This window comes from Lissotriton vulgaris, chromosome 2_1, assembly GCF_964263255.1.
Source record: "Lissotriton vulgaris chromosome 2_1, aLisVul1.2, whole genome shotgun sequence".
NCBI lineage: Eukaryota > Metazoa > Chordata > Amphibia > Caudata > Salamandridae > Lissotriton > Lissotriton vulgaris.
The window spans coordinates 49,517,837-49,542,350 of record NC_141687.1 but is presented as its reverse complement, the minus strand read 5'-3'; the positions used below and the strand labels follow the sequence as shown (position 1 = coordinate 49,542,350).

The following is a 24,514-nucleotide window of genomic DNA, read 5'->3' as shown; positions in this document are numbered from 1 at the left end:
AGGGGGCTGTGATGTATATGGGGAAACAGGGGGCTGTGATGCACAGGGGAAGCAGGGGGCTGTGATGTATGTGGGGAAGCAGGGGGCTGTGAAGCACAGGGGAAGCAGGGGGCTGTGATGTATATGGGGAAGCAGGGGGCTTGAGGCACATGGGAAGCAGGGGGCTGTGATGCACAGGGAAGCAGGAACTGATGCACAGGGGAAGCAGGGGGCTGTGATTTACATGGGGAAGCAGGGGACTTGAGGCACATGATAGGCTGCTGGGCTGTGATGTATATATGGGGGCAGGGGCCTTGAGGCACATGGGAAGCAGGGGGCTGTGATGCACCTGAAAAGGCAACTGGGCTGTGACGTATATGGAGTGGCAGGGAGATTGAGCCACATGCCTCACAGAGGGTACTGTGAGGCACAAGGGAGGCAGGATGTACCATGAGGCAAGTAGTACTGTGGTGGTAGCCAGTCTTTTCCTAGGTGAGGGAGGGTCTGGTGGTATCCAGTCTTGTTCCAGGTGAGGGAGGGTCTGGTGGTATTGAGTCTTGTCCTAGGTGAGGGCAGGTCTGGTGGAATTTAGACGTGTCCCAGGTGAGAGAGGGTCTGTGGGTATTCTGTCTTGTTCCAGGTGAGAGAGGGTCTGGTGGTATTCCCTCTTGTTCCAGGTGAGACAGGGTCTGGTGGTATTCTGTCTTGTCTCAGGTGAGAGAGGGTCTGGTGGTATTCCGTCTTGTCCCAGGTGAGAGAGGGTCTGGTGGTATTCCGTCTTGTCCCAGGTGAGAGAGGGTCTGGTGGTATTCCGTCTTGTCCCAGGTGATGGAGGGTCTGGTGGTATCCAGTCTTGTCCCAGGTGAGGGATGGTCTGGCGGTATCCAGTCTTGTCCCAAGTGAGAAAGGGTCTGGAGGTAGGGAGGGTCTGGTGGTATTCCGTCTTGACCCAGGTGAGAGAGGGTCTTGTGGTATCCAGTCTTGTCCCAGGTGAGAGAGGGTCTGGTGGTATTCCGTCTTGTCCCAGGTGAGAGAGCGTCTGGTGGTATTCCGTCTTGTCCCAGGTGATGGAGGGTCTGGTGGTTTCCAGTCTTGTCCCAGGTGAGGGATGGTCTGGCGGTATCCAGTCTTGTCCCAAGTGAGAAAGGGTCTGGAGGTAGGGAGGGTCTGGTGGTATCCAGTCTTGACCCATGTGAGAGAGGGTCTGGTGGTATCCAGTCTTGTCCCATGTGAGGGCAGGTCTGGGGGTATCCAGTCTGGTCCCAGGCGAGGGAGGGTCTGGTGATATCCAGTCTTGTCTGGTGGTATCCAGTCTTGTCTGGTGGTATCCAGTCTTGTCTGGTGGTATCCAGTCTTGTCCCAGGTGAGGGAGTGTCTGCAGGTATCCAGTTTTGTCCCAGGTGAGGGAGGGTCTGGTGGTACCCAGTCTTGTCCCAGATGAGGGAGGGTCTGGTGGTATCCAGTCTTGTACCAGGTGAGAGAGGGTCTGGCGGTATCCAGTCTAGTCCCAGGTGAGGGAGGGTCTGGCGGTAATCAGTTTTGTCCCAGGTGAGGGAGGGTCTGGTGGTACCCAGTCTTGTCCCAGATGAGGGAGGGTCTGGTGGTATCCAGTCTTGTACCAGGTGAGAGAGGGTCTGGCGGTATCCAGTCTTATCCTTGGCGAGGGAGGGTCTGGTGGTACCCAGTCTTGTCCTAGATGAGGGAGGGTCTGGTGGTATCCAGTCTAGTCCCAGGTGAGGGAGGGTCTGATGGTATCCAGTTTTGTCACAGGTGAGAGAGGGTCTGGCGGTATCAATTCTTTTCCCAGGTGAGGGAGGGTCTGGTGGTATCCAGTCTTGTCCCAAGTGAGGGAGGGTCTGGCGGTACCCAGTCTTGTCCCAGGTGATGGAGGGTCCAGTGGTATCCAGTCTTATCCTTGGTGAGGGAGGGTCTGGTGGTACCCAGTCTTGTCCCAGATGAGCGAGGGTCTGGCGGTATCCAGTCTTGTCCCAGGTGAGAGAGGGTCTGGTGGTACTCAGTCTTGTCCCAGGTGATGGAGGGTCTGGTGGTATCCAGTCTTGGCCCAGGTGAGAGAGGGTCTGGCGGTATCCAATCTTGTCCCTCGTGATGGAGGGTCTGGCGGTATCCAGTCTTGTCCCAGATGAGGGAGGGTCTGGCGGTATCTAGTCTTGTCACAGGTGAGAGAAGGTCTGGCGGTATCCAGTCTTGTCTCAGGTGAGAGAGGGTCTGGTGTTATCCAGTCTTGTCACATGTGAGGGAGGAGTGGTGGTTTCCAGTCTTGTCCCTTATGAGGGTGGGTCTGGAGGTATCCATTCTTGTCCCAAGTGAGGGAGGGTCTGGTGGTAGGGAGGGTCTGGTGGTATTCCGTCTTGACCCTGGTGAGAGAGGGTCTGGTGATATCCAGTCTTGTCCCAGGTGAGGGCAGGTCTGGGGGTATCCAGTCTTGTCCCAAGCGAGGGAGGGTCTGGCGGTATCCAGTCTTGTCTGGCGGTATAAAGTCTTGTCTGGCTGTATCCAGTCTAGTCCCAGGTGAGGGAGAGTCTGGTGGTATCAAGTCTTGTCCCAGGTGAAGGAGTGTCTGGTGCTATCCAGTCTTGCCCCAGGTGATGGCAGGTCTGGGGGTATCCAGTCTTGTACCAGGCGAGGGAGGGTCTGGCGATAACCAGTCTTGTCTGGTGGTATCCAGTCTTGTCTGGCGGTACCCAGTCTTGTCTGGCGGTACCCAGTCTTGTCCCAGGTGAGGGAAGGTCTGGGGGTATCCAGTCTTGTCCCAGGCGAGGGAGGGTTTGGCAGTATCCAGTCTTGTCTGGTGGTATCCAGTCTTGTCTGGTGGTATCCAGTCTTGTCTGGTGGTATCCAGTCTTGTCCCAGGTGAGGGAGTGTCTGCAGGTATCCAGTTTTGTCCCAGGTGAGGGAGGGTCTGGTGGTACCCAGTCTTGTCCCAGATGAGGGAGGGTCTGGTGGTATCCAGTCTTGTACCAGGTGAGAGAGGGTCTGGCGGTATCCAGTCTAGTCCCAGGTGAGGGAGGGTCTGGCGGTATCCAGTCTTGTCCCAGGTGAGGGAGGGTCTGGTGGTATCCAGTCTTGTCCCAGGTGAGGGAGGGTCTTGTGATATCTAGTCTTGTACCAGGTGAGAGAGGTCTGGCGGTATCTAGTCTAGTCCCAGGTGAGGAAGGGTCTGGCGGTATCCAGTTTTGTCACAGGTGAGAGAGGGTCTGGCGGTATCAATTCTTATCCCAGGTGAGGGAGGGTCTGGTGGTATCCAGTCTTGTCCCAAGTGAGGGAGGGTTTGGCGGTACCCAGTCTTGTCCCAGGTGATGGAGGGTCCAGTGGTATCCAGTCTTATCCTTGGTGAGGGAGGGTCTGGCGGTACCCAGTCTTGTCCCAGATGAGCGAGGGTCTGGCGGTATCCAGTCTTGTCCCAGGTGAGAGAGGGTCTGGTGGTACTCAGTCTTGTCCCACGTGAGAGAGGGTCTGGCGGTATCCAGTCTTGTCCCAGGTGAGGGAGGGTCTGGCGGTATCCAATCTTGTCCCAGGTGATGGAGGGTCTGGTGGTATCCAGTCTTGTCCCAGATGAGGGAGGGTCTAGCGGTATCTAGTCTTGTCCCAGGTGAGAGAAGGTCTGGCAGTATGCAGTCTTGTCTCAGGTGAGAGAGGGTCTGGTGTTATCCAGTCTTGTCCCAGGTGAGGGAAGAGTGGTGGTTTCCAGTCCTGTCCCAGGTGAGGGAGGGTCTGATGGTATCCAGTCTTGTCTCAGGTGAGGGAGGGTCTGGTGGTATCTAGTCTTGTCCCAGGTGAGGGAGGGTCTGGTGGTATTCAGTCTTCTCCCAGGTGAGGGATGGTCAGGTGGTATCCAGTCTTGTCCCTGGTGAGGGAGTGTCTGGTGCTATCCAGTCTTGTCCCAGGTGAGGGAGGGTCTGGTGGTATCCAGTCTTGTCCCAGGTGAGGGAGGAATGGTGGTTTCCAGTCTTGTCCCTGATGAGGGAGGGTCTGGTGGTATCCAGTCTTGTCCCAGGTGAGGGAGGAATGGTGGTTTCCAGTCTTGTCCCAGGTGAGGGAGGGTCTGGTGGTATTCAGTCTTCTCCCAGGTGAGGGATGGTCAGGTGGTATCCAGTCTTGTCCCAGGTGAGGGAGGGTCTGGTGGTATCCAGTCTTGTCCCAGGTGAGGGAGGAATGGTGGTTTCCAGTCTTGTCCCTGATGAGGGAGGGTCTGGTGGTATCCAGACGTGTCTCAGGTGAGGGAGGAATGGTGGTTTCCAGTCTTGACCCTGATGAGGGAGGGTCTGGTGGTATCTAGTCTTGTCCCAGGTGAGGGAGGGTCTGGTGGTATCCAGACTTGTCTCAGGTGAGGGAGGAATGGTGGTTTCAAGTCTTGTCCCTGATGAGGGAGGGTCTGGTGGTATCTAGTCTCGTCCCAGGGGAGAGAGGGTCTGGTGGTATCTAGTCTTCTCCCAGGTGAGAGAGGGTCTGGTGGTTTCCAGTCTTGTCCCAGATGAAAGAGGGTCTGGTGGTTTCTAGTCTTGTCCCTGATGAGGGAGGGTCTGGTGGTATCTAGTCTTGTCCCAGGGGAGAGAGGGTCTGGTGGTATCTAGTCTTGTCCCAGGTGAGGAAGGGTCTAGTGGTATCTAGTCTTGTCCCATATGAAAGAGGGTCTGGTGGTTTCTAGTCTAGTCCCTGATGAGGGTGGGTCTGGTGGTATCCAGTATTGTCTCAGGTGAGGGAGGAAAGGTGGTTTCCAGTCTTGTCCCAGGTGTGGGAGGAATGGTGGTTTCCAGTCTTGTCCCAGGTGAGGGAGGGTCTGATGGTATCCAGTCTTGTCCCTGGTGAAGGAGAGTATAGCGGTAATCAGTCTTGTCCCTGATGAGGGTGGGTTTTATCACCAATCAGAGGTCCATCTGGTTCAGTGTTGCGTCAGCTGAGAGCACACTACGTATGTGTATAAAGTCTTAAAACAAACTCAACAAAATTCATTGACTCATAGTTGTTAGGTCGAATCTGTGCAGGGCTTTAAGTAGGAAACAAAACTGGTGGTGCTCTAAAAGGGGCGTGGCAAATTTCTTAAAGGGATGTGGCCTACCCAAGCAGGGGCGTGGTCTAAATCAAGATAACTAGCATTGTGTGCTTAAGAAAATCATGAAGTCGCAACCAGCAAAGGATAATAAAATAGGCAAAAAGGTATATTTACTAAGTATAAGCCATAAAATACAAAACATGTAAAAATTATTTACATTACTAAGAAATCTAGTGCAGGATTTCCAAAAACCCTTGAAAATATTCACTGTGTCTATTTTGCTGGGGTTTCTCACAACAGTTTTCTTCAGCAGACCTTCTACCTTTTGCCAGCCAATTCTTTACATACAGCTTTGCGTCAAATGTTTCAAATGGAGTATCATTGAGTTTTACCCATAAGCATCAAGAAATGGTCTCTACAAGAAGAGAGTCCCTTGTTGGACTAGCAAATAAGTTCATTGCCCTGAAACCTCTCTCGCAATCCGCATTACTTGCTGGCAGGTTTTCCATGCAAAACACTAACTTTTTTAATGCTTCAGGGGTTTTCTTTCCACCAAAATCTTTTAAAAGTCTAAAAGTTTGGATAGTATCTCTTGCTGGCAGCTGAAACTCTGAACACAGTTTCTGGATCTCTGTTTCACCATAAAGAATGCATTCATTACCGGAAGGCAAGTTGCCTGCATCTAGCACACTGAAGCTGGCTATAAGTTCTTTCTCAGAAACCGGGGCACATCGATTATTGATATTTACAGACAGACTTTGGTAAAACTGATTTGGATTCAGGGCAACAGAGTTACTTCTACCATGGAAAAGAGGAATATTCTTGAATTTGCCCTTGTCAACTGTCTCAGAGCCGCAGAAGCAAACTCCCCTGGTGAGTCCTTCATTGCTCTAAATATACGTACTTGAATAACCAAAAGTCTGTGGGCATTAACAATTGTAATGTCCCTCCTCTGTAAGGAGAGTGATAAGTCTTTGAACTCTTGAAGTACATCACACATTACCCCCAAATCTCTGATAAAAGAATATGATGTAAGCTTCTTCAATAGACCTTCATACTTACTCCGGTCTCTTATGGGTCTTGATGGGTCTTTAGAAGCATTCTCAAAATGTTTGCACAAGGTAGGGAAGCAGTTCCAAACAGCTTTCACAGATCTGTAACTGGATGCTACCCATCTAGTATCAAGCATTTTCCCTATCTTCTGAAGCTGTACACATAGTTCCCCGGAGGCCAGATTTAGCTCCCTCTGTTTTTTTAGTGACATGCTGTATGTGGCATAAAATGAGTCCATGAAAATCTTGAAGTGATTGACCAAGGCAACCTCATCAACTGTATCTGCCACAGCAAGTTCTAGTCTGTGAGCCAAACAGTGCCATGTCAGTACAAGATTTGGAAATTCTGATTTCAGCACTTAGAATTTAAAAACCATCTTCACTTAAGGATGTGTTATTAAATTCTGAGTTCAGGGATACCAGATTCCATATGTTTATCTTGCTGTTATGGGAAGATATGTAGGTAAACATGTTACACAGCATTCCCCATGTTATCCTATGGGCAAGATAGCCTTTCATTAGTGAAAAACGAAATTGGCACTATTTCACGATCAAGACATGTTACCCACACTAGTAACACCAAAGAAAAACCGGGACGTCTGGTCACCCTACCCTTGAGGCCCGAAAATAGAGTCCCATCGAGCCCCCTTTCGAGGCCCCCCCAAAAAAACTGGGGGGGCTCAGAACCCCCCACTTAAAGCCCTGAATCTGTGTGTGATTTTGAGTTCAACTAAACGGTCCATCGCGTTACTGACGTGAAATGTACACAGAAGGGCCACAATCATCGAGTCAGATGTGATTCAGTTCTACCTGTAACTTGTACTTTGTTTCCGGTAGTTTTACACTGGTGTGCCTGCTGCTCACGAGGCGCTATGTAAAGGACAAAAGGCATTGGGAAGACCGGTTGTACTAAGGGACTAAACTCACAACGAGACGCGTGGCATTCACCAATGAAGTTGTTTGAAATTCATTTATGCCGTGGACTGTTTTTGGAAATGTTCTTAGCTTTTACCATGAGTCCATTCGAGAAACAATTGCGCTTCACTGCTTCATTGTGTCGATTCAAGGGCCTGGAAAATGGCCATATCCGCACGAGAACGTTCTGACGTAAGATCCTTAGGACTGGCTCTGGTGTAGAGAAAGATCTACCCCTTAACATGAATTCCTCATTCTTGAACCGTCAACAGTGAATGACTGCCATGCAGCCTCGAACACCCATGTGAGGGAGGGACTTCCTGCCAGTGGTCTGGACCGCGCCCAGGGCTTTGAGTGACAAGTGGATAGAGCAATCCGCACCTCTTCTTCCTCACAGAAGAGTCCTGCGGTTCTCTGGTTGGCCACTGGCCCCATCTACATCCTCTTGGTTTGCATAACATGAGAGTGGACTCACAAGTGCTGAGTTCTAATGGTGCAACTGATTCAAGGCCACTGGCTAAGATGGAATATAGACTAGTGCACCAACCAGGGCCTGCTTTGGGGCAGTGCGACAGGTGCAGCTGCACTGGGTGCTGATCTGAAAGGGGGCACCGACCTAAGGAGGGGGCAGGGGGCTCTCTGTTTAGCACAAACTAAAAGCACCTGCTGTAGTGTTCCCTGTGTGTCCAGTTTTCAGGCAACATTAAAAATGTCAAGATAACTCTTGTAATTAATGTTCCAGCTAAAGAGAGAGATCAGAGTTTTGTCTAGTGGCAGTTTTCACTCACCATAAGTAGCACAGAGGGTTAATGTGACTGCTGCAGATAACAGCTCTATATTCTGTGGGGATATGGAGAGGTATAGGGCACTTTTGCCGGATGGTAATGAGGGACTCCAAGGAGGAGTTTGGTTGTCAAAAAAGATTGTTGCACTGAGCGCCACCAGTGTCCGCAACATCAGAATGCCAGTGAGCTCGGCCACGGCCCCCAGGGAATGAGTGGTACCAACAGGCGGTATTGCCCGCATTGTAAAGGCATGCATGGTAAATGCATGCGTGAGTCTATCATACAACCGCATCAGATGGACTCCACTCTCTAAATTTCCCTTCTAAGATGTATGGATAGCGAGATCTGTTCTTATATAAACAGAATGTGAACAGCAGCGGCTTCTTATCTGACACCAAGAGGCCTTTTACTGACATTGTATAATAGTGTGTGTTTGTGAAGTGGTCTGTGTCCCCCCTCATGGTGTTAAAAGCCTAGTGCCTATAGGAAATGCCTTAGAAGGGATGAAGACGATACTCATTACTATGGAAACCTCCAGCTCAGAATAGTGACTATGGGATGGAACCTGAAGAAGGATTATCAATGGAATGGTGTTTTTGGACCCAAACTCCATCAGTTGAAACAAAGTCTTCAAGAAGAATACAGATGAAGAAGACAACCCTGCCCGCACATTTCAAGAAACTGTTCTCAGTAACTGTTAAGCGCTTACCGGACTTCACCGAGCAGTGGATGTGTGCCTTGGACTCGTAGTAGACCCAGTCGAATCCGGCTTCCGCCGCTAGCCGGGCCAGCATGCCGTACTTGTTACGGTCCCGGTCTGAGGTGGTAATGTCCACCGCTCGTCCTTCATAGTGCAGCGACTCATCAGAGTGGTGACCATCTTCATCCCAGCCCTCGGTGACTCGTAGTTTGACCCCGGGCCACTGGTTCATGACAGAGATGGCCAGGGAGTTTAGCCGGTCTTTGCAGCGCTGGCGGGGACAAGATGAGAAACGTTTTTAGGGTCATACAGTTACACCCACCTCTACCTCCCTGAGAGTTTAATTAAATTCAATTCATGGCATTTATAGAGCGCACAGCTACCTCCGAGGAGGTGTCCCGGCACATGCTTAGACCTGACTCATGGTTTGCTGCTGTGCCCTCAATATACACCAACTTACAAGGGTGCAATACACCAATTATACACACACACTTCCAAGGGTGCAGTGCACCAATTATACACACACACTTCCAAGAGTGTAGTGTACCAATTATACACACACAGTTCCGAGGGTGCAGTGCACCAATTATACACAAACAGTTCCAAGGGTGAAGTGCACCAATTATACGCGCACAATTTCAAGGGTGCAGTGCACCAATTATACAAACAAACTTCCAAGGGTGCTGTGCACCAATTATAAACCATCTTCCAAGCATGCAGGGCACTAATTATACAAACACACGTTCAAGGGTACAGTACACCAATTATATACACACACTTCCAAGAGTGCAGTGTAGCAATTATATGCAATAAAATATTGGGAGAAACCCTTTGTTGAAAAGGGAAATGGGTCTATATATGAGCAAAAAAATACAAAAGTTCCCTTTTCCTCTAATCTTAAGTTGTGAGACTTAAGTCTCGAGGGGATCTTGGTTAAGGGTAATAAACAAAGAAGGGCTTTTAGAGTTGTAACCAGATTAACAAATTCACATATTTGCAATATTGAGGTATTTCAATTGTCTACATCAGGCATCACAGGTAACAATGAGAGTGGAGAAACAAGAAGATAAGTTGTAATGATATGCACACACTTCCAAGGGTACAGTGCATCAACTATACACCAACGTCAAAGCATGCAGGGCACCAATTATACTCACAATTCCAAGGGTGCAGTGCACCAATTATACACACAAAAAATCCATGGGTGCAGAGCAACAATTCTACACAAATACTTCCAAGGGTGTGATGCTCCAATTCTACACACCCACACTTTCAAGGCTGCAGTGCACCAACTATACACCAATATCTATGGGTGCATTGCACCAATTATGTAAACACACTTTCAAGGGTGCAGTGAACCAGTTATATAAGCATGCTTCTAGGGGTGCAATGCACCAATTACATACACACGCATCTATGGGTTCAATGCAACAATTATATAAACTAATTATATAAACACGCTTCTAAGTGTGCATTGCAACAATTATATAAACACACTTCTAAGGGTGCAGTGCAACAATTATATAAACCAATGATATAAACACGCTTCTAATGGTGCAGTGCACCAATTACATAAACAAATTATATAAACACACTTCTAAGGGTTCATTGCAATAATTATGTAAACACGCTTCTAAGGGTGCATTGCACCAATTATATAAACACGCTTCTATGGGTGCAGTGCCACAATTACATAAACACGCTTCTAAGGGTGCAGTGCACCAATTATATAAACGTGCTTCCAAGGGTGCAGTGCACCAATTATATATACACACTTTCAAGGGTGCAGTGAACCAGTTATATAGGCATACTTCTAGGGGTGCAGTGCACCAATTATATAAACATGCTTCTATGGGTGCAGTGCCACAATTATATAAACACTGTTCTAAGGGTGCAGTGCACCAATTATATAAACCATTTATATAAACACACTTCCAAGGGTGCATTGCAACAATTATATAAACCAATTATGTAAACACGCTTCTAAGTGTGCATTGCAACAATTATATAAACACACTTCTAAGGGTGCAGTGCAACAATTATATAAACCAATTATATAAACATGCTTCTAAGGGTGCAGTGCACCAATTACATAAACCAATTATATAAACACGCTTCTAAGGGTGCAGTGCAACAAATATATAAACACGCTTCCAAGGGTGCAGTGCACCAATGATATAAACCAATTATATAAACACGCTTCTAAGGGTGCAGTGCACCAATTACATAAACAAATTATATAAACACGTTTCTAAGGGTTCATTGCAACAATTATGTAAACACGCATCTAAGGGTGCATTGCACCAATTATATAAACACGCTTCTATGGATGCAGTGCCACAATTACATAAACATGCTTCTAAGGGTGCAGTGCACCAATTACATAAACGTGCTTCCAAGGGTGCAGTGCACCAATTATATATACACACTTTCAAGGGTGCAGTGAACCAGTTATATAGGCATGCTTCTAGGGGTGCAGTGCACCAATTATATAAACATGCTTCTATGGGTGCAGTGCCACAATTATATAAACACTGTTCTAAGGGTGCAGTGCACAAATTATATAAACCATTTATATAAACACACTTCCAAGGGTGCATTGCAACAATTATATAAACCAATGATATAAACACGCTTCTAAGTGTGCATTGCAACAATTATATAAACCAATTATATAAACACGCTTCTAAGTGTGCAGTGCAACAATTATATAAACACACTTCTAAGGGTGCAGTGCAACAATTATATAAACCAATTATATAAACACACTTCTAAGGGTGCAGTGCACCAATTACATAAACCAATTATACAAACACGCTTCTAAGGGTGCATTGCAACAATTATGTAAACATGCTTCTATGGGTGCAGTGCCACAATTACATAAACACGCTTTTAAGGGTGCAGTGCACCAATTATATAAACACACTTCTATGGGTGCAGAGCCACAATTACATAAACACGCATCCAAGGGTGCAGTGCACCAATTATATAAACTCGCTTCCAAGGGTGCAGTGCACCAATTATATAAACACACTTTCAAGGGTGCAGTGAACTAGTTATATAAGCATGCTTTTAAGGGTGCACTGCAAAAATTATATAAACACGCTTCTAAGGGTGCAGTGCACCAATTATATAAACATGCTTCTAAGGGTGCAGTGCAACAATTATATGAACATGCTTCCACGGGTGCAGTGCACAATTATATAAACGCTTCTAAGGGTGCAGTTCACCAATTATATAAACACGATTCTAATGGTGCAGTGCAACAATTATATAAACACACATCTAAGGGTGTAGTGCACCAATTATGCAAACACACTTCCAAGGGTGCAGTGCACCAATTATGTAAACACTCTTCCAAGGGTGCAGTGCACCAATTATATAAACACGCTTCTAAGGGGTCAGTGCAACAATTATATAAACGCCCTTCTAGGGGAGCAGTGCCACATTTATATAAACATGCTTCTAAGGGTGCAGTGCACCAATTATATAAACACGCTTCTAAGGGTGCAGTGCAACAAATATATAAACATGCTTCCAAGGATGCAGTGCACCAATGATATAAACACACATCTAAGGGTGCAGTGCAACAATTATATAAACACGCATCCAAGGGTGCAGTGCACCAATTATGTAAACACGCTTCCAAGGGTGCAGTGCAACAATTATATAAACTTGCATCCAATGGGGCAGTGCACCAATTATATACACACGCTTCCAAGGGTGCAGTGCACCAATTATATTAATGCATCTAAGGGTGAAGTTCACAAATTATATAAACACGCTTCCAAGGGTGCAGTGCACCAGTTATATACACACACATCTAAGGGTGCAGTACACCAATTATATAAACACGCTTCCAAGGGTGCAGTGCACCAATTATGTAAACACGCCTCCAAGGGTGCAGTGCACCAATGATATAAACACGCTTTCAAGGGTGCAGTGTACCAATTATATGCAAACGCTTCCAAGGGTTCAGTGCACCAATTATATAAACACATTTCCAAGGGTGCAGTGCATCAATTATATAAACATGCTTATATGGGTGCAGTGCACCAATTATATAAACACGCTTCCAAGGGTGTAGTGCACCAATTATATAAACACGCTTCTAAGGTTGCAGTGCACCAATTATATAAATACGCTTCCAAGGGTGCAGTGCATCAATGATATAAAAACGCTTCTAAGGGTGCAGTGCACCAATTACATAAACCAATTATACAAACACGCTTCTAAGGGTGCATTGCACCAATTATATAAACATGCTTCTATGGGTGCAGTGCCACAATTACATAAACACGCTTTTAAGGGTGCAGTGCACCAATTATATAAACACACTTCTATGGGTGCAGAGCCACAATTACATAAACACACATCCAAGGGTGCAGTGCACCAATTATATAAACTCGCTTCCAAGGGTGCAGTGCACCAATTATATAAACACACTTTCAAGGGTGCAGTGAACTAGTTATATAAGCATGCTTTTAAGGGTGCACTGCAAAAATTATATAAACACGCTTCTAAGGGTGCAGTGCACCAATTATATAAACATGCTTCTAAGGGTGCAGTGCAACAATTATATGAACATGCTTCCACGGGTGCAGTGCACAATTATATAAACGCTTCTAAGGGTGCAGTTCACCAATTATATAAACACGATTCTAATGGTGCAGTGCAACAATTATATAAACACACATCTAAGGGTGTAGTGCACCAATTATGCAAACACACTTCCAAGGGTGCAGTGCACCAATTATGTAAACACTCTTCCAAGGGTGCAGTGCACCAATTATATAAACACGCTTCTAAGGGGTCAGTGCAACAATTATATAAACGCCCTTCTAGGGGAGCAGTGCCACATTTATATAAACATGCTTCTAAGGGTGCAGTGCACCAATTATATAAACACGCTTCTAAGGGTGCAGTGCAACAAATATATAAACACGCTTCCAAGGATGCAGTGCACCAATGATATAAACACACATCTAAGGGTGCAGTGCAACAATTATATAAACACGCATCCAAGGGTGCAGTGCACCAATTATGCAAACATGCTTCCAAGGGTGCAGTGCAACAATTATATAAACATGCATCCAATGGGGCAGTGCACCAATTATATACACACGCTTCCAAGGGTGCAGTGCACCAATTATATTAATGCATCTAAGGGTGAAGTTCACAAATTATATAAACACGCTTCCAAGGGTGCAGTGCACCAGTTATATACACACACATCTAAGGGTGCAGTACACCAATTATATAAACACGCTTCCAAGGGTGCAGTGCACCAATTATGTAAACACGCCTCCAAGGGTGCAGTGCACCAATGATATAAACACGCTTTCAAGGGTGCAGTGTACCAATTATATGCAAACGCTTCCAAGGGTTCAGTGCATCAATTATATAAACACATTTCCAAGGGTGCAGTGCATCAATTATATAAACATGCTTATATGGGTGCAGTGCACCAATTATATAAACACGCTTCCAAGGGTGTAGTGCACCAATTATATAAACACGCTTCTAAGGTTGCAGTGCACCAATTATATAAATACGCTTCCCAGGGTGCAGTGCATCAATGATATAAAAACGCTTCTAAGGGTGCAGTGCACCAATTACATAAACCAATTATACAAACACGCTTCTAAGGGTGCATTGCACCAGTTATATAAACATGCTTCTATGGGTGCAGTGCCACAATTACATAAACACGCTTCTAAGGGTGCAGTGCACCAATTATATAAACACACTTCTATGGGTGCAGAGCCACAATTACATAAACACGCATCCAAGGGTGCAGTGCACCAATTATATAAACTCGCTTCCAAGGGTGCAGTGCACCAGTTATATAAACACACTTTCAAGGGTGCAGTGAACTAGTTATATAAGCATGCTTTTAACGGTGCACTGCAAAAATTATATAAACACGCTTCTAAGGGTGCAGTGCACCAATTATATAAACATGCTTCTAAGGGTGCAGTGCAACAATTATATGAACATGCTTCCACGGGTGCAGTGCACAATTATATAAACGCTTCTAAGGGTGCAGTTCACCAATTATATAAACACGATTCTAATGGTGCAGTGCAACAATTATATAAACACACATCTAAGGGTGTAGTGCACCAATTATGCAAACACACTTCCAAGGGTGCAGTGCACCAATTATGTAAACACTCTTCCAAGGGTGCAGTGCACCAATTATATAAACACGCTTCTAAGGGGTCAGTGCAACAATTATATAAACGCCCTTCTAGGGGAGCAGTGCCACATTTATATAAACATGCTTCTAAGGGTGCAGTGCACCAATTATATAAACACGCTTCTAAGGGTGCAGTGCAACAAATATATAAACACGCTTCCAAGGGTGCAGTGCACCAATGATATAAACACACATCTAAGGGTGCAGTGCAACAATTATATAAACACGCATCCAAGGGTGCAGTGCACCAATTATGTAAACACGCTTCCAAGGGTGCAGTGCAACAATTATATAAACATGCATCCAATGGGGCAGTGCACCAATTATATACATACGCTTCCAAGGGTGCAGTGCACCAATTATATTAATGCATCTAAGGGTGAAGTTCACAAATTATATAAACACGCTTCCAAGGGTGCAGTGCACCAGTTATATACACACACATCTAAGGGTGCAGTACACCAATTATATAAACACGCTTCCAAGGGTGCAGTGCACCAATTATGTAAACACGCCTCCAAGGGTGCAGTGCACCAATAATATAAACACGCTTTCAAGGGTGCAGTGCACCAATTATATGCAAACGCTTCCAAGGGTTCAGTGCACCAATTATATAAACACATTTCCAAGGGTGCAGTGCATCAATTATATAAACATGCTTATATGGGTGCAGTGCACCAATTATATAAACACGCTTCCAAGGGTGTAGTGCACCAATTATATAAACACGCTTCTAAGGTTGCAGTGCACCAATTATATAAATACGCTTCCAAGGGTGCAGTGCATCAATGATATAAAAACGCTTCTAAGGGTGTGGTTATGTTATGTTAATGGGTGACTTATATAGCGCACGGCTACTCCAAGGAGTGTCCCGGCGCTTTCTGACCCATTACTGAAAAAAAGGAGAAGGACAACAGAAACAAAGCAGAGTTACTAATGAAAAAGCCAGGTTTTCAAGGCCTTTCTGAAGGCAAACAGATTGGGAGTGTGGCGGAGATCAACATGAAGGGAGTTCCATAATGTGGGGGCGAGATATTTAAAAGAACGTCCACCTATTCTGACTTTCTTAATAGGAGGTACAATTGCTAGGCCAAGATTTTCCGACCGGAGAGATCTGGTGGGCTTATAGAAAGAAATCCGTTTCTGAATGTATGAGGCCCCTACCCGATGGAGTGCCTTATGGGCCAGAGTAAGTGCTTTGAATATGATACGCTTCTTAATAGGAAGCCAGTGCAGGGAGGAAAGCAACTCAGATGACCTGGCATGCCGGGGTAGGCCGAAGATGGCTCTTGCCGCAGAATTTTGAACAACCTGGAGTTTGTGCAAGAGATAGTCTGGCAATCCCAGGTAGAGGATATTTGAATAGTCAAGCCTGGAACAGATCAAAGCTTGAACTGTCAGCTTCCTGTGGGCAAAAAGGAGCATAGGAAGGAATTTGCGCATCATTTTTAATAGACCAAAACAGGTGCCCGTAAGGCCTGTGATCTGTGTTTTCAAGGCAAGGGTGTTATCAATTTTAACCCCGAGGTTTTTAGCGAGAAAAGATGAGGAGGAAGGGGGGGACATGCAAACCGGCCACCATTCCTGCCAAGGTGGTTCTGCCTGACAGCCGAAGAAGAGCACCTCAGATTTATCTGGGTTGCACTTGAGGCTGCTTCCCTGAAACCAGTTGAAGACAGCCCCAAGGCAGCCACGGATGCTCTCCCCGTCGAACTCCATGCCCTTCTTGCAGGTGAAGAGGAGCTGGGTGTCGTCAGCGTATGATATGATCTGGGCACCCATTGACTCCGCCAGTACCGCCAAAGGAGTCATGAAGATGTTAAAAAGGGTCGGGCTCAGCACCGACCCTTGTGGGACTCCGACATCCATAGGCGGCACCTCGGCGGAGTACGGGGGGGCCCAGACCACTTGTCGACGACCCGCTAGGTAAGATCTCAGCCAGCTCAACACCGTCCCTCTGAGACCGATCTCGTGAAGTCTTCTCAAGAGGGCCTCATGCGGGACGGTGTCGAAGGCCGCCGACAAATCCAACAACACCAGCATTGCTCTTCCACCTGCGTCGAGAACTTCCTTAATGGCTTCGTTAACTTCCAAAAGAGCGGTCTCAGTGCTCAAGTTGGAGCGGAAGCCAGATTGGGTAGAATGGAATAACCCATGGTCTTCAAGAAAGGAAGAAAGCACAGAATGAACGTGCTTCTCGACGATCTTAGCCAGACTGGGCAGGAGAGATATGGGCCTGTAGTTGGCATGTATCTCTGGATCGAGGCCTGGTTTTTTTTAGAAGGGGGACAACCATAGCCTTCTTCCAGGCTGGTGGAACCATGCCACAGGACAAAGAAAGATTCAGGATAGGGGAGATTAAGGAATTCAAAATTTTGGCGTTCCTAGCTAAAAAGCTCGCCGGACACGGGTCAAGCGGGGAGCCCGATTTAATCCTGAGTAAAAGATCCAGGGAATTAGATTCCAATAAAGGAGGAAACTCCGATAGAATGGGGCTAGAGTCAGGAGATAAAGACATCAGATTGGAATCATGCAATGATGCATTAGGGGTAGCTGGGGGAAAAGATTCTTGAATCAATTTGATATTTGTATTGAAAAAGATGGCCAGCTCCTTTACCCAAGGTTCTGAGAACTTATGCTGAGCTATGCTGGATTTGGGAGAGATAAACTCTTTAACAATGGTAAAGATTTCTTTACTGGAATTTGACGCAGACTCAATTCTATCTGCAAAATAGTTCTTTTTGGCCTCAAGAATGTCAGAATGGTAAGATTTAATAGATAGTTTATAGGCAGACTTAGCTTCTTGGTCATAATGCTTCCGCCAGAGTCTTTCGGCTAACTTACAATTACGGCGTGCCAAAGCAAGTGACTTCGAAAACCAAGGAGCCGAGCAGCGCTTAACAGATGAAGGGGGGATTGAAAGAGGAGCAAGATCATCAAGCCTTTCAGTTAACCATTCCTGGAAGGCTTCAAGATCCCTCTCCAGATGGCCAGATAGTGTACAGGGATAATCCTGAAACACTTGAGCAAGATTCTCGGGGGTAATTTTATGCAAAGGTCTTCTAGGATGCCTAAGGTGGTCTGAGTTAGTATAAGATGTTTTACTTTTGCCCTGAATTAAAAAACTGATCAGAGAGTGGTCAGACCAGAGAACAGGGGTGGGATGGGACATAATAAGAGGAAAGGTGGAGAACACTTGGTCAAGCGTGTGACCCTTGTCATGAGTCGCGCTTGAGATGTAAGGAGTTAGACCGAGAGGAACAGTGATGTCCTTGATTTTAATCGTTTCACTGTCCGACTCAACGTCCATATGGATGTTAAAATCTCCTAACACTATGCAGTTTTCCACCTTCAGGCAAAAAGCAGTGATAGCAGATTGAAGGTCATCGAAGAAAGAACCCCGCAGACCCGGGGGTCTATAGACAAGAAGCCCAGAAAAGGATTGATGCGGGGAGAGTGCAATGGAAAAGGCAAGGGATTCGCAGCCAGGTATAGGCAAGGATGGAATAATTGTGCAGGCAAAAGATCTTAAAACTGCAAGAGCAACACCACCACCTTTTCCCACTGTCCTATCCTGTCTATAGACAATATAATCTGGCGGAAAAGCTGCCGCGATGTCAGGATTCGACGACTCGCAGAGCCAAGTTTCCGTGAGCAAGAGACAGAGAGGTTTCTCAGAGGTAAGTAGCTCGAAGATGTCTAAAGCGTGCCTATGTAAAGAACGGGTGTTAAGCAATAAGCACTTAAACTGTTTAGGCGGGGGTGGACGGAAACTCTCAGAGGCCCGGTAAATGTTAGGGTACCATCCACAGCCTGGGCAGCAACATTTACCTTTGAATCGGCCAGGGAAGACATACCGACAGGAGGCGGTATTGTGATTAAACGATAATAGATCCGCTGCAGAGTAAGTAAGCCTATGGCCAGAGCCAGCCGCCGCGCCGACCGCAGCCGTGACGCGGACGGGCGCAGACGGGCAGGACTCTGGCACAACTCTGGCGCAGATCCGGCGCGCCCGCTGATCGCGTCCGCTGCGCGGAGTCATCCCTGCCCGTTTTTATGACGCTGCAAATCGCGTCAGGAAGCCCAACCCTACCCAAGATGGCGGCCAAAAACCGGAGCCTGCCCTCGGCGTCAACACTCAGCCGAGAGCAGGTCCGGTGCAAGAGGGGAGAGGGTGAGAAGGGGGCTAAAGCGCTACAAGCGCAGGGGGGTCACAGCACAAATATAATACAATGATAAAACCACTTTTAAGCACAAGTGAAACGAAGTGCAAAAAAGCGAGTAACAATTTTAAAATCGAGTAAAACAAAGGGGAAAGGCTAGAGACCTCCCGGCTTCCGCCTCAGGAGGGGGAAAAGCGTGCAGAGTCAGAAATTACCTGCACTCGCCCTCTCGTCCCTTTTATGACGCTGCAAATCGCGTCAGGAAGCCCAACCCTACCCAAGATGGCGGCCAAAAACCGGAGCCTGCCTCGGCATCAACACTCAGCCGAGAGCAGGTCCGGTGCAAGAGGGGAGAGGGTGAGAAGGGGGCTAAAGCGCTACAAGCGCAGGGGGGTCACAGCACAAATATAATACAATGATAAAACCACTTTTAAGCACAAGTGAAACGAAGTGCAAAAAAGCGAGTAACAATTTTAAAATCGAGTAAAACAAAGGGGAAAGGATAGAGACCTCCCGGCTTCCGCCTCAGGAGGGGGAAAAGCGTGCAGAGTCAGAAATTACCTGCACTCGCCCTCTCGTCCCTTTTATGACGCTGCAAATCGCGTCAGGAAGCCCAACCCTACCCAAGATGGCGGCCAAAAACCGGAGCCTGCCCTCGGCGTCAACACTCAGCCGAGAGCAGGTCCGGTGCAAGAGGGGAGAGGGTGAGAAGGGGGCTAAAGCGCTACAAGCGCAGGGGGGTCACAGCACAAATATAATACAATGATAAAACCACTTTTAAGCACAAGTGAAACGAAGTGCAAAAAAGCGAGTAACAATTTTAAAATCGAGTAAAACAAAGGGGACAGGCTAGAGACCTCCCGGCTTCCGCCTCAGGAGGGGGAAAAGCGTGCAGAGTCAGAAATTGCACAAATTATATAAACATGCTTCTAAGGGTGCATTGAAACAATTATATAACACGCTTCTAAGGGTGCATTGCAGCAATTATAAAAACACGCATCCAAGGGTGCAGTGCACCAATTATATAAACATGCTTCTAAGGGTATATTGCAACAATTAAATAAACACGCTTCCAACGGTGCATTGCAACAATTATATAAACATGCTTCCAAGGGTGCAGTGCAACAATCATTTAAACACGCTTCTAAGGGTGCAGTGCAACAATTATATAAACAAGCTTCTAAGGGTGCAGTGTACCAATTATATAAACCAATTATATAAAAACACTTCTAAGGGTGCATTGCAAAAATTATGTAAACACGCTTCTAAGGATGCAGTGCAACAATTATATAAACACGCTTCTAAGGGTGCCGTGCAACAATTATATAAATACGCTTCTAAGGGTGCAGTGCAACAATTATATTGATACGCTTCTAAGGGTGCAGTGCACCAATTATGTAAACCAATTATATAAACACGCTTCTAAGGGTGCATTGCAACAATTATATAAACATGCATCCAAGGGTGCATTGCAATAGTTATATAAACACACTTACAAGGGTGCATTGCAACAATTATATAAACACATTTCCAGGGGTGCATTGCAACGATTATATAAACACACTTCCGAGGGTGTAGTGCACCAATTAAATAAACATGCTTCCAAGGGTGAATTCCAACAATAATATAAACATGCTTCTAAGGCTGGTTTGCAACAATTATAAAAATACGCTTCTGAGGGTGCAGTGCAACAATTATATAAACACGCCTCTAAGTTTGCAGTGCAACAATTATATGAATACGCTTCTAAGGGTGCAGTGCACCAATATATAAACACGATTCTATGAGTGCAGTGCAACAATTATATAAACAAGATTCTAAGGGTACAGTGCAACAATTATATAAACCAATTATATAAACATGCTTCTAAGGGTGCATTGCAACAATTATATAAACACGCTTCCAAAGGTGAATTCCAACAAATATATAAACATCCTTCCAGGGGTGCATTGCAACAATAATATAAACGCACTTCCGAGGGTGCAGCGCACCAATTATATAAACACCCTTCCAAGGGTGCATTGTAACAACAATATAAACACACTTCCGAGGATGCAGCACTCCAATTATATAAACACGCTTCCAAGGGTGCATTGCAACAATTATATAAACCAATTATATAAACAGGCTTTAAAGGGTGCCGTGCACCAACTTTATAAACACGCTTCTAAGGGTGCAGCAATTATATAAACATGGTTCTAAGGGTGCAGTGCACCAATTATAGAAACTTATTATATAAACATGCTTGTAAGGGTGCAATGCAACAATTATATAAACATGCATACAAGGGTACTGTGCAGCAATTCTGTAATTACGCTTCCAAGGGTGCAGTGCACCAATTATATAAACACGCTTCTAAGGGTGCAGTGCAACAATTATATAAACACGCATTAAAGAGGGACAGTGCAACAATTATATAAACACGCTTCCAAGGGTGCAGTGCACCAATTATATAAACACGCTTCCAAGGGTGCAGTGCACCAATTATGTAAACACACTTCCAAGGGTGCAGTGCACCAATTATATAAACACGCATCTAAGGGTGCAGTGCACCAATTATATAAACACGCTTCCAAGGGTGCAGTGCATCAATGACATACACACGCTTCTAAGGATGCGGTGCACCAATTATATGAACACATCTATGGGTGCAGTGCACCAACTATATAAACGCGCTTCCAACGGTGCAGTGCACCAATTATATAAACAAGCATCTAAGGGTGCAGTGCACCAATTGTATAAACACACTTGCAAGGGTGCAGTGCACCAATTATGTAAACACGCTTCCAAAGGTGCAGTGCATCAATTATATAAACATGCTTCCAAGGGTGCAGTGCACCAATTATATAAACACGCTTCTAAGGTTGCGTTGCACCACTTATATAAACGGGCTTCCAAGGGCCCTTTGCAACAATTATATAAACAGGCTTCCAAGGGTGCAGTGCAACAATTATATAAACACGCTTCTAAGTCTAAGGGTGCAGTGCAACAATTATATAAAGACGCTTCTAAGGGTGCAGTGTACCAATTATATAAACCAATTATATAAACACGCTTCTAAGGGAGCATTGCAACAATTATATAAACCAATTACATAAACTCGCTTCTAAGGGTGCATTGCAATAATGATATAAACACGTTTCCAAGGGTGCATTGCAATAATGATATAAACACACTTCCAAGGGTGCATTGCAAGAATTATACAAACACGCTTCCAAGGGTGCTTTGCAACAATTATATAAACTCGCTTCTAAGGCTGCTTTGCACCAATTATAAAAATAAGCTTCCAAGGGTGCAGTGCGAAAATTCTATCAACACGTTTCTAAGGGTGCAGTGCAACAATTATATAAAGACGCTTCTAAGGGTGCAGTGCACCAGTTATATAAACACGCTTCTAACAGTGCAGTGCAACAATTATATAAACACGCTTCCAAAGGTGAATTCCAACAAATATATAAACATCCTTCCATGGGTGCATTGCAACAATAATATAAACGCACTTCCGAGGGTGCAGCGCACCAATTATATAAACACCCTTCCAAGGGTGCATTGCAACAACAATATAAACACACTTCCGAGGATGCAGCACACCAATTATATAAACACGCTTCCAAGGGTGCATTGCAACAATTATATAAACCAATTATATAAACAGGCTTTAAAGGGTGCCGTGCACCAACTTTATAAACACGCTTCTAAGGGTGCAGCAATTATATAAACATGGTTCTAAGGGTGCAGTGCACCACTTATAGAAACGTATTATATAAACATGCTTGTAAGGGTGCAATGCAACAATTATATAAACATGCATACAAGGGTACTGTGCAGCAATTCTGTAATTACGCTTCCAAGGGTGCAGTGCACCAATTATATAAACACGCTTCTAAGGGTGCAGTGCAACAATTATATAAACACGCATTAAAGAGGGGCAGTGCAACAATTATATAAACACGCTTCCAAGGGTGCAGTGCACCAATTATATAAACACGCTTCCAAGGGTGCAGTGCACCAATTATGTAAACACACTTCCAAGGGTGCAGTGCACCAATTATATAAACACGCATCTAAGGGTGCAGTGCACCAATTATATAAACACGCTTCCAAGGGTGCAGTGCACCAATTATATAAACACGCTTCCAAGGGTGCAGTGCACCAATTATATAAACACGCTTCCCAGGGTGCAGTGCACCAATTATATAAACACGCTTCTAAGGGTGCGCTGCAGCAATTATATAAATACGCTTCCAAGGGTGCAGTGCATCAATGACATACACACGCTTCTAAGGGTGCGGTGCACCAATTATATGAACACATCTATGGGTGCAGTGCACCAACTATATAAACGCGCTTCCAACGGTGCAGTGCACCAATTCTATAAACACGCATCTAAGGGTGCAGTGCACCAATTATATAAACACACTTGCAAGGGTGCAGTGCACCAATTATGTAAACACGCTTCCAAAGGTGCAGTGCACCAATTATATAAACATGCTTCCAAGGGTGCAGTGCACCAATTATATAAACACGCTTCTAAGGTTGCGTTGCACCAATTATATAAACGGGCTTCCAAGGGCCCTTTGCAACAATTATATAAACAGGCTTCCAAGGGTGCAGTGCAACAATTATATAATCACGCTTCTAAGTCTAAGGGTGCAGTGCAACAATTATATAAAGACGCTTCTAAGGGTGCAGTGTACCAATTACATAAACCAATTATATAAACACGCTTCTAAGGGAGCATTGCAACAATTATATAAACACGCTTCTAAGGATGCAGTGCAACAATTATATAAACCAATTACATAAACTCGCTTCTAAGGGTGTGTTAGACGGACCGGGAGGGTCGGCCGAGATTACGGGGAGAGGTCTCCAGGGAGAGCCGTCTCCAACGACTGTACAGACAAGTAACTTCCCCCCCACAGACGGACACCACACAAGATTGAAGGTTAACGAGACTTTATATGCAATTCTTAGGTTACGTTGGTATGATACAAGGAGGTCTGGACTCAGGGGTCCCCTCGATTCTAGTCTTTGGTTGAGGAAAGGGGTAGCGGGACAGTCTTAGTTACCAATGAGTACAAAATAGCTCTCAATCCTCGAGCTCGGCGTTCTAGATGATCGGGCCGTGGAGGAGCCAAGCAGGTCCCGAGATGGATGAAGGAAGGACGACGGTCCGCGGCGGAGCCTGCAGGTCCCGGTGAAAGGTGACGGTTACAACGGTCCGCGGCCACGCCAGCAGATCCCGACGACGATGAAGGATGAAGGTTACGACGGCTGTGGCAGCGCCAACAGGCAGGACGATGGTGCACAGGACAGAGCTATGGCAGCGCCAGTAGTCCGTCCAGGATGAGTTCCTCTTTACGTCTCTCGACTCCAAGATACAACTGCCTTCCTGCTCTGGAGCTGCCCCAGTTATAGGGCTGGTGTGCTTTGATGTCCGGACCCTCGCACTTGGAGGTCGGGAGGTCCGGGATGAGGGAGTCCAGACACCCAGCAGGGGGGTGGAGCCAGCGCCCGGGGAGGCGATGGGCGAGCGGCACTTGGCGGGGGAGAGCCATCGGCACCTCTTTCTCCCATTGACTTGCCAAGTAGCCCGCTCACCTCCTGGGTGGAGGGTGGTGCCGGAATGTCTGAGGCCGGGCTAGGCCCCGGGTTGAGGTCGATCGGGGGCCAGGCGGCCTCGTGGTGAAGTGTCCAAGATGGCGGC

At 46.2% G+C, this 24,514-nt stretch overlaps 1 protein-coding gene across 2 annotated transcripts in view; it reads right to left on the bottom strand.

The window, feature by feature from the left end:
- IHH (Indian hedgehog signaling molecule) overlaps positions 1-24,514 on the bottom strand; it is a 184,585-nt gene that overhangs the window by 47,824 nt on the left and 112,247 nt on the right. For both annotated transcript variants that reach the window (XM_086954433.1, XM_086954434.1), the window contains exon 2: positions 8,452-8,713. In XM_086954433.1, coding sequence (XP_086810559.1) covers positions 8,452-8,713 — 262 coding nt within the window. The remainder of the gene's footprint in view (positions 1-8,451; positions 8,714-24,514) is intronic.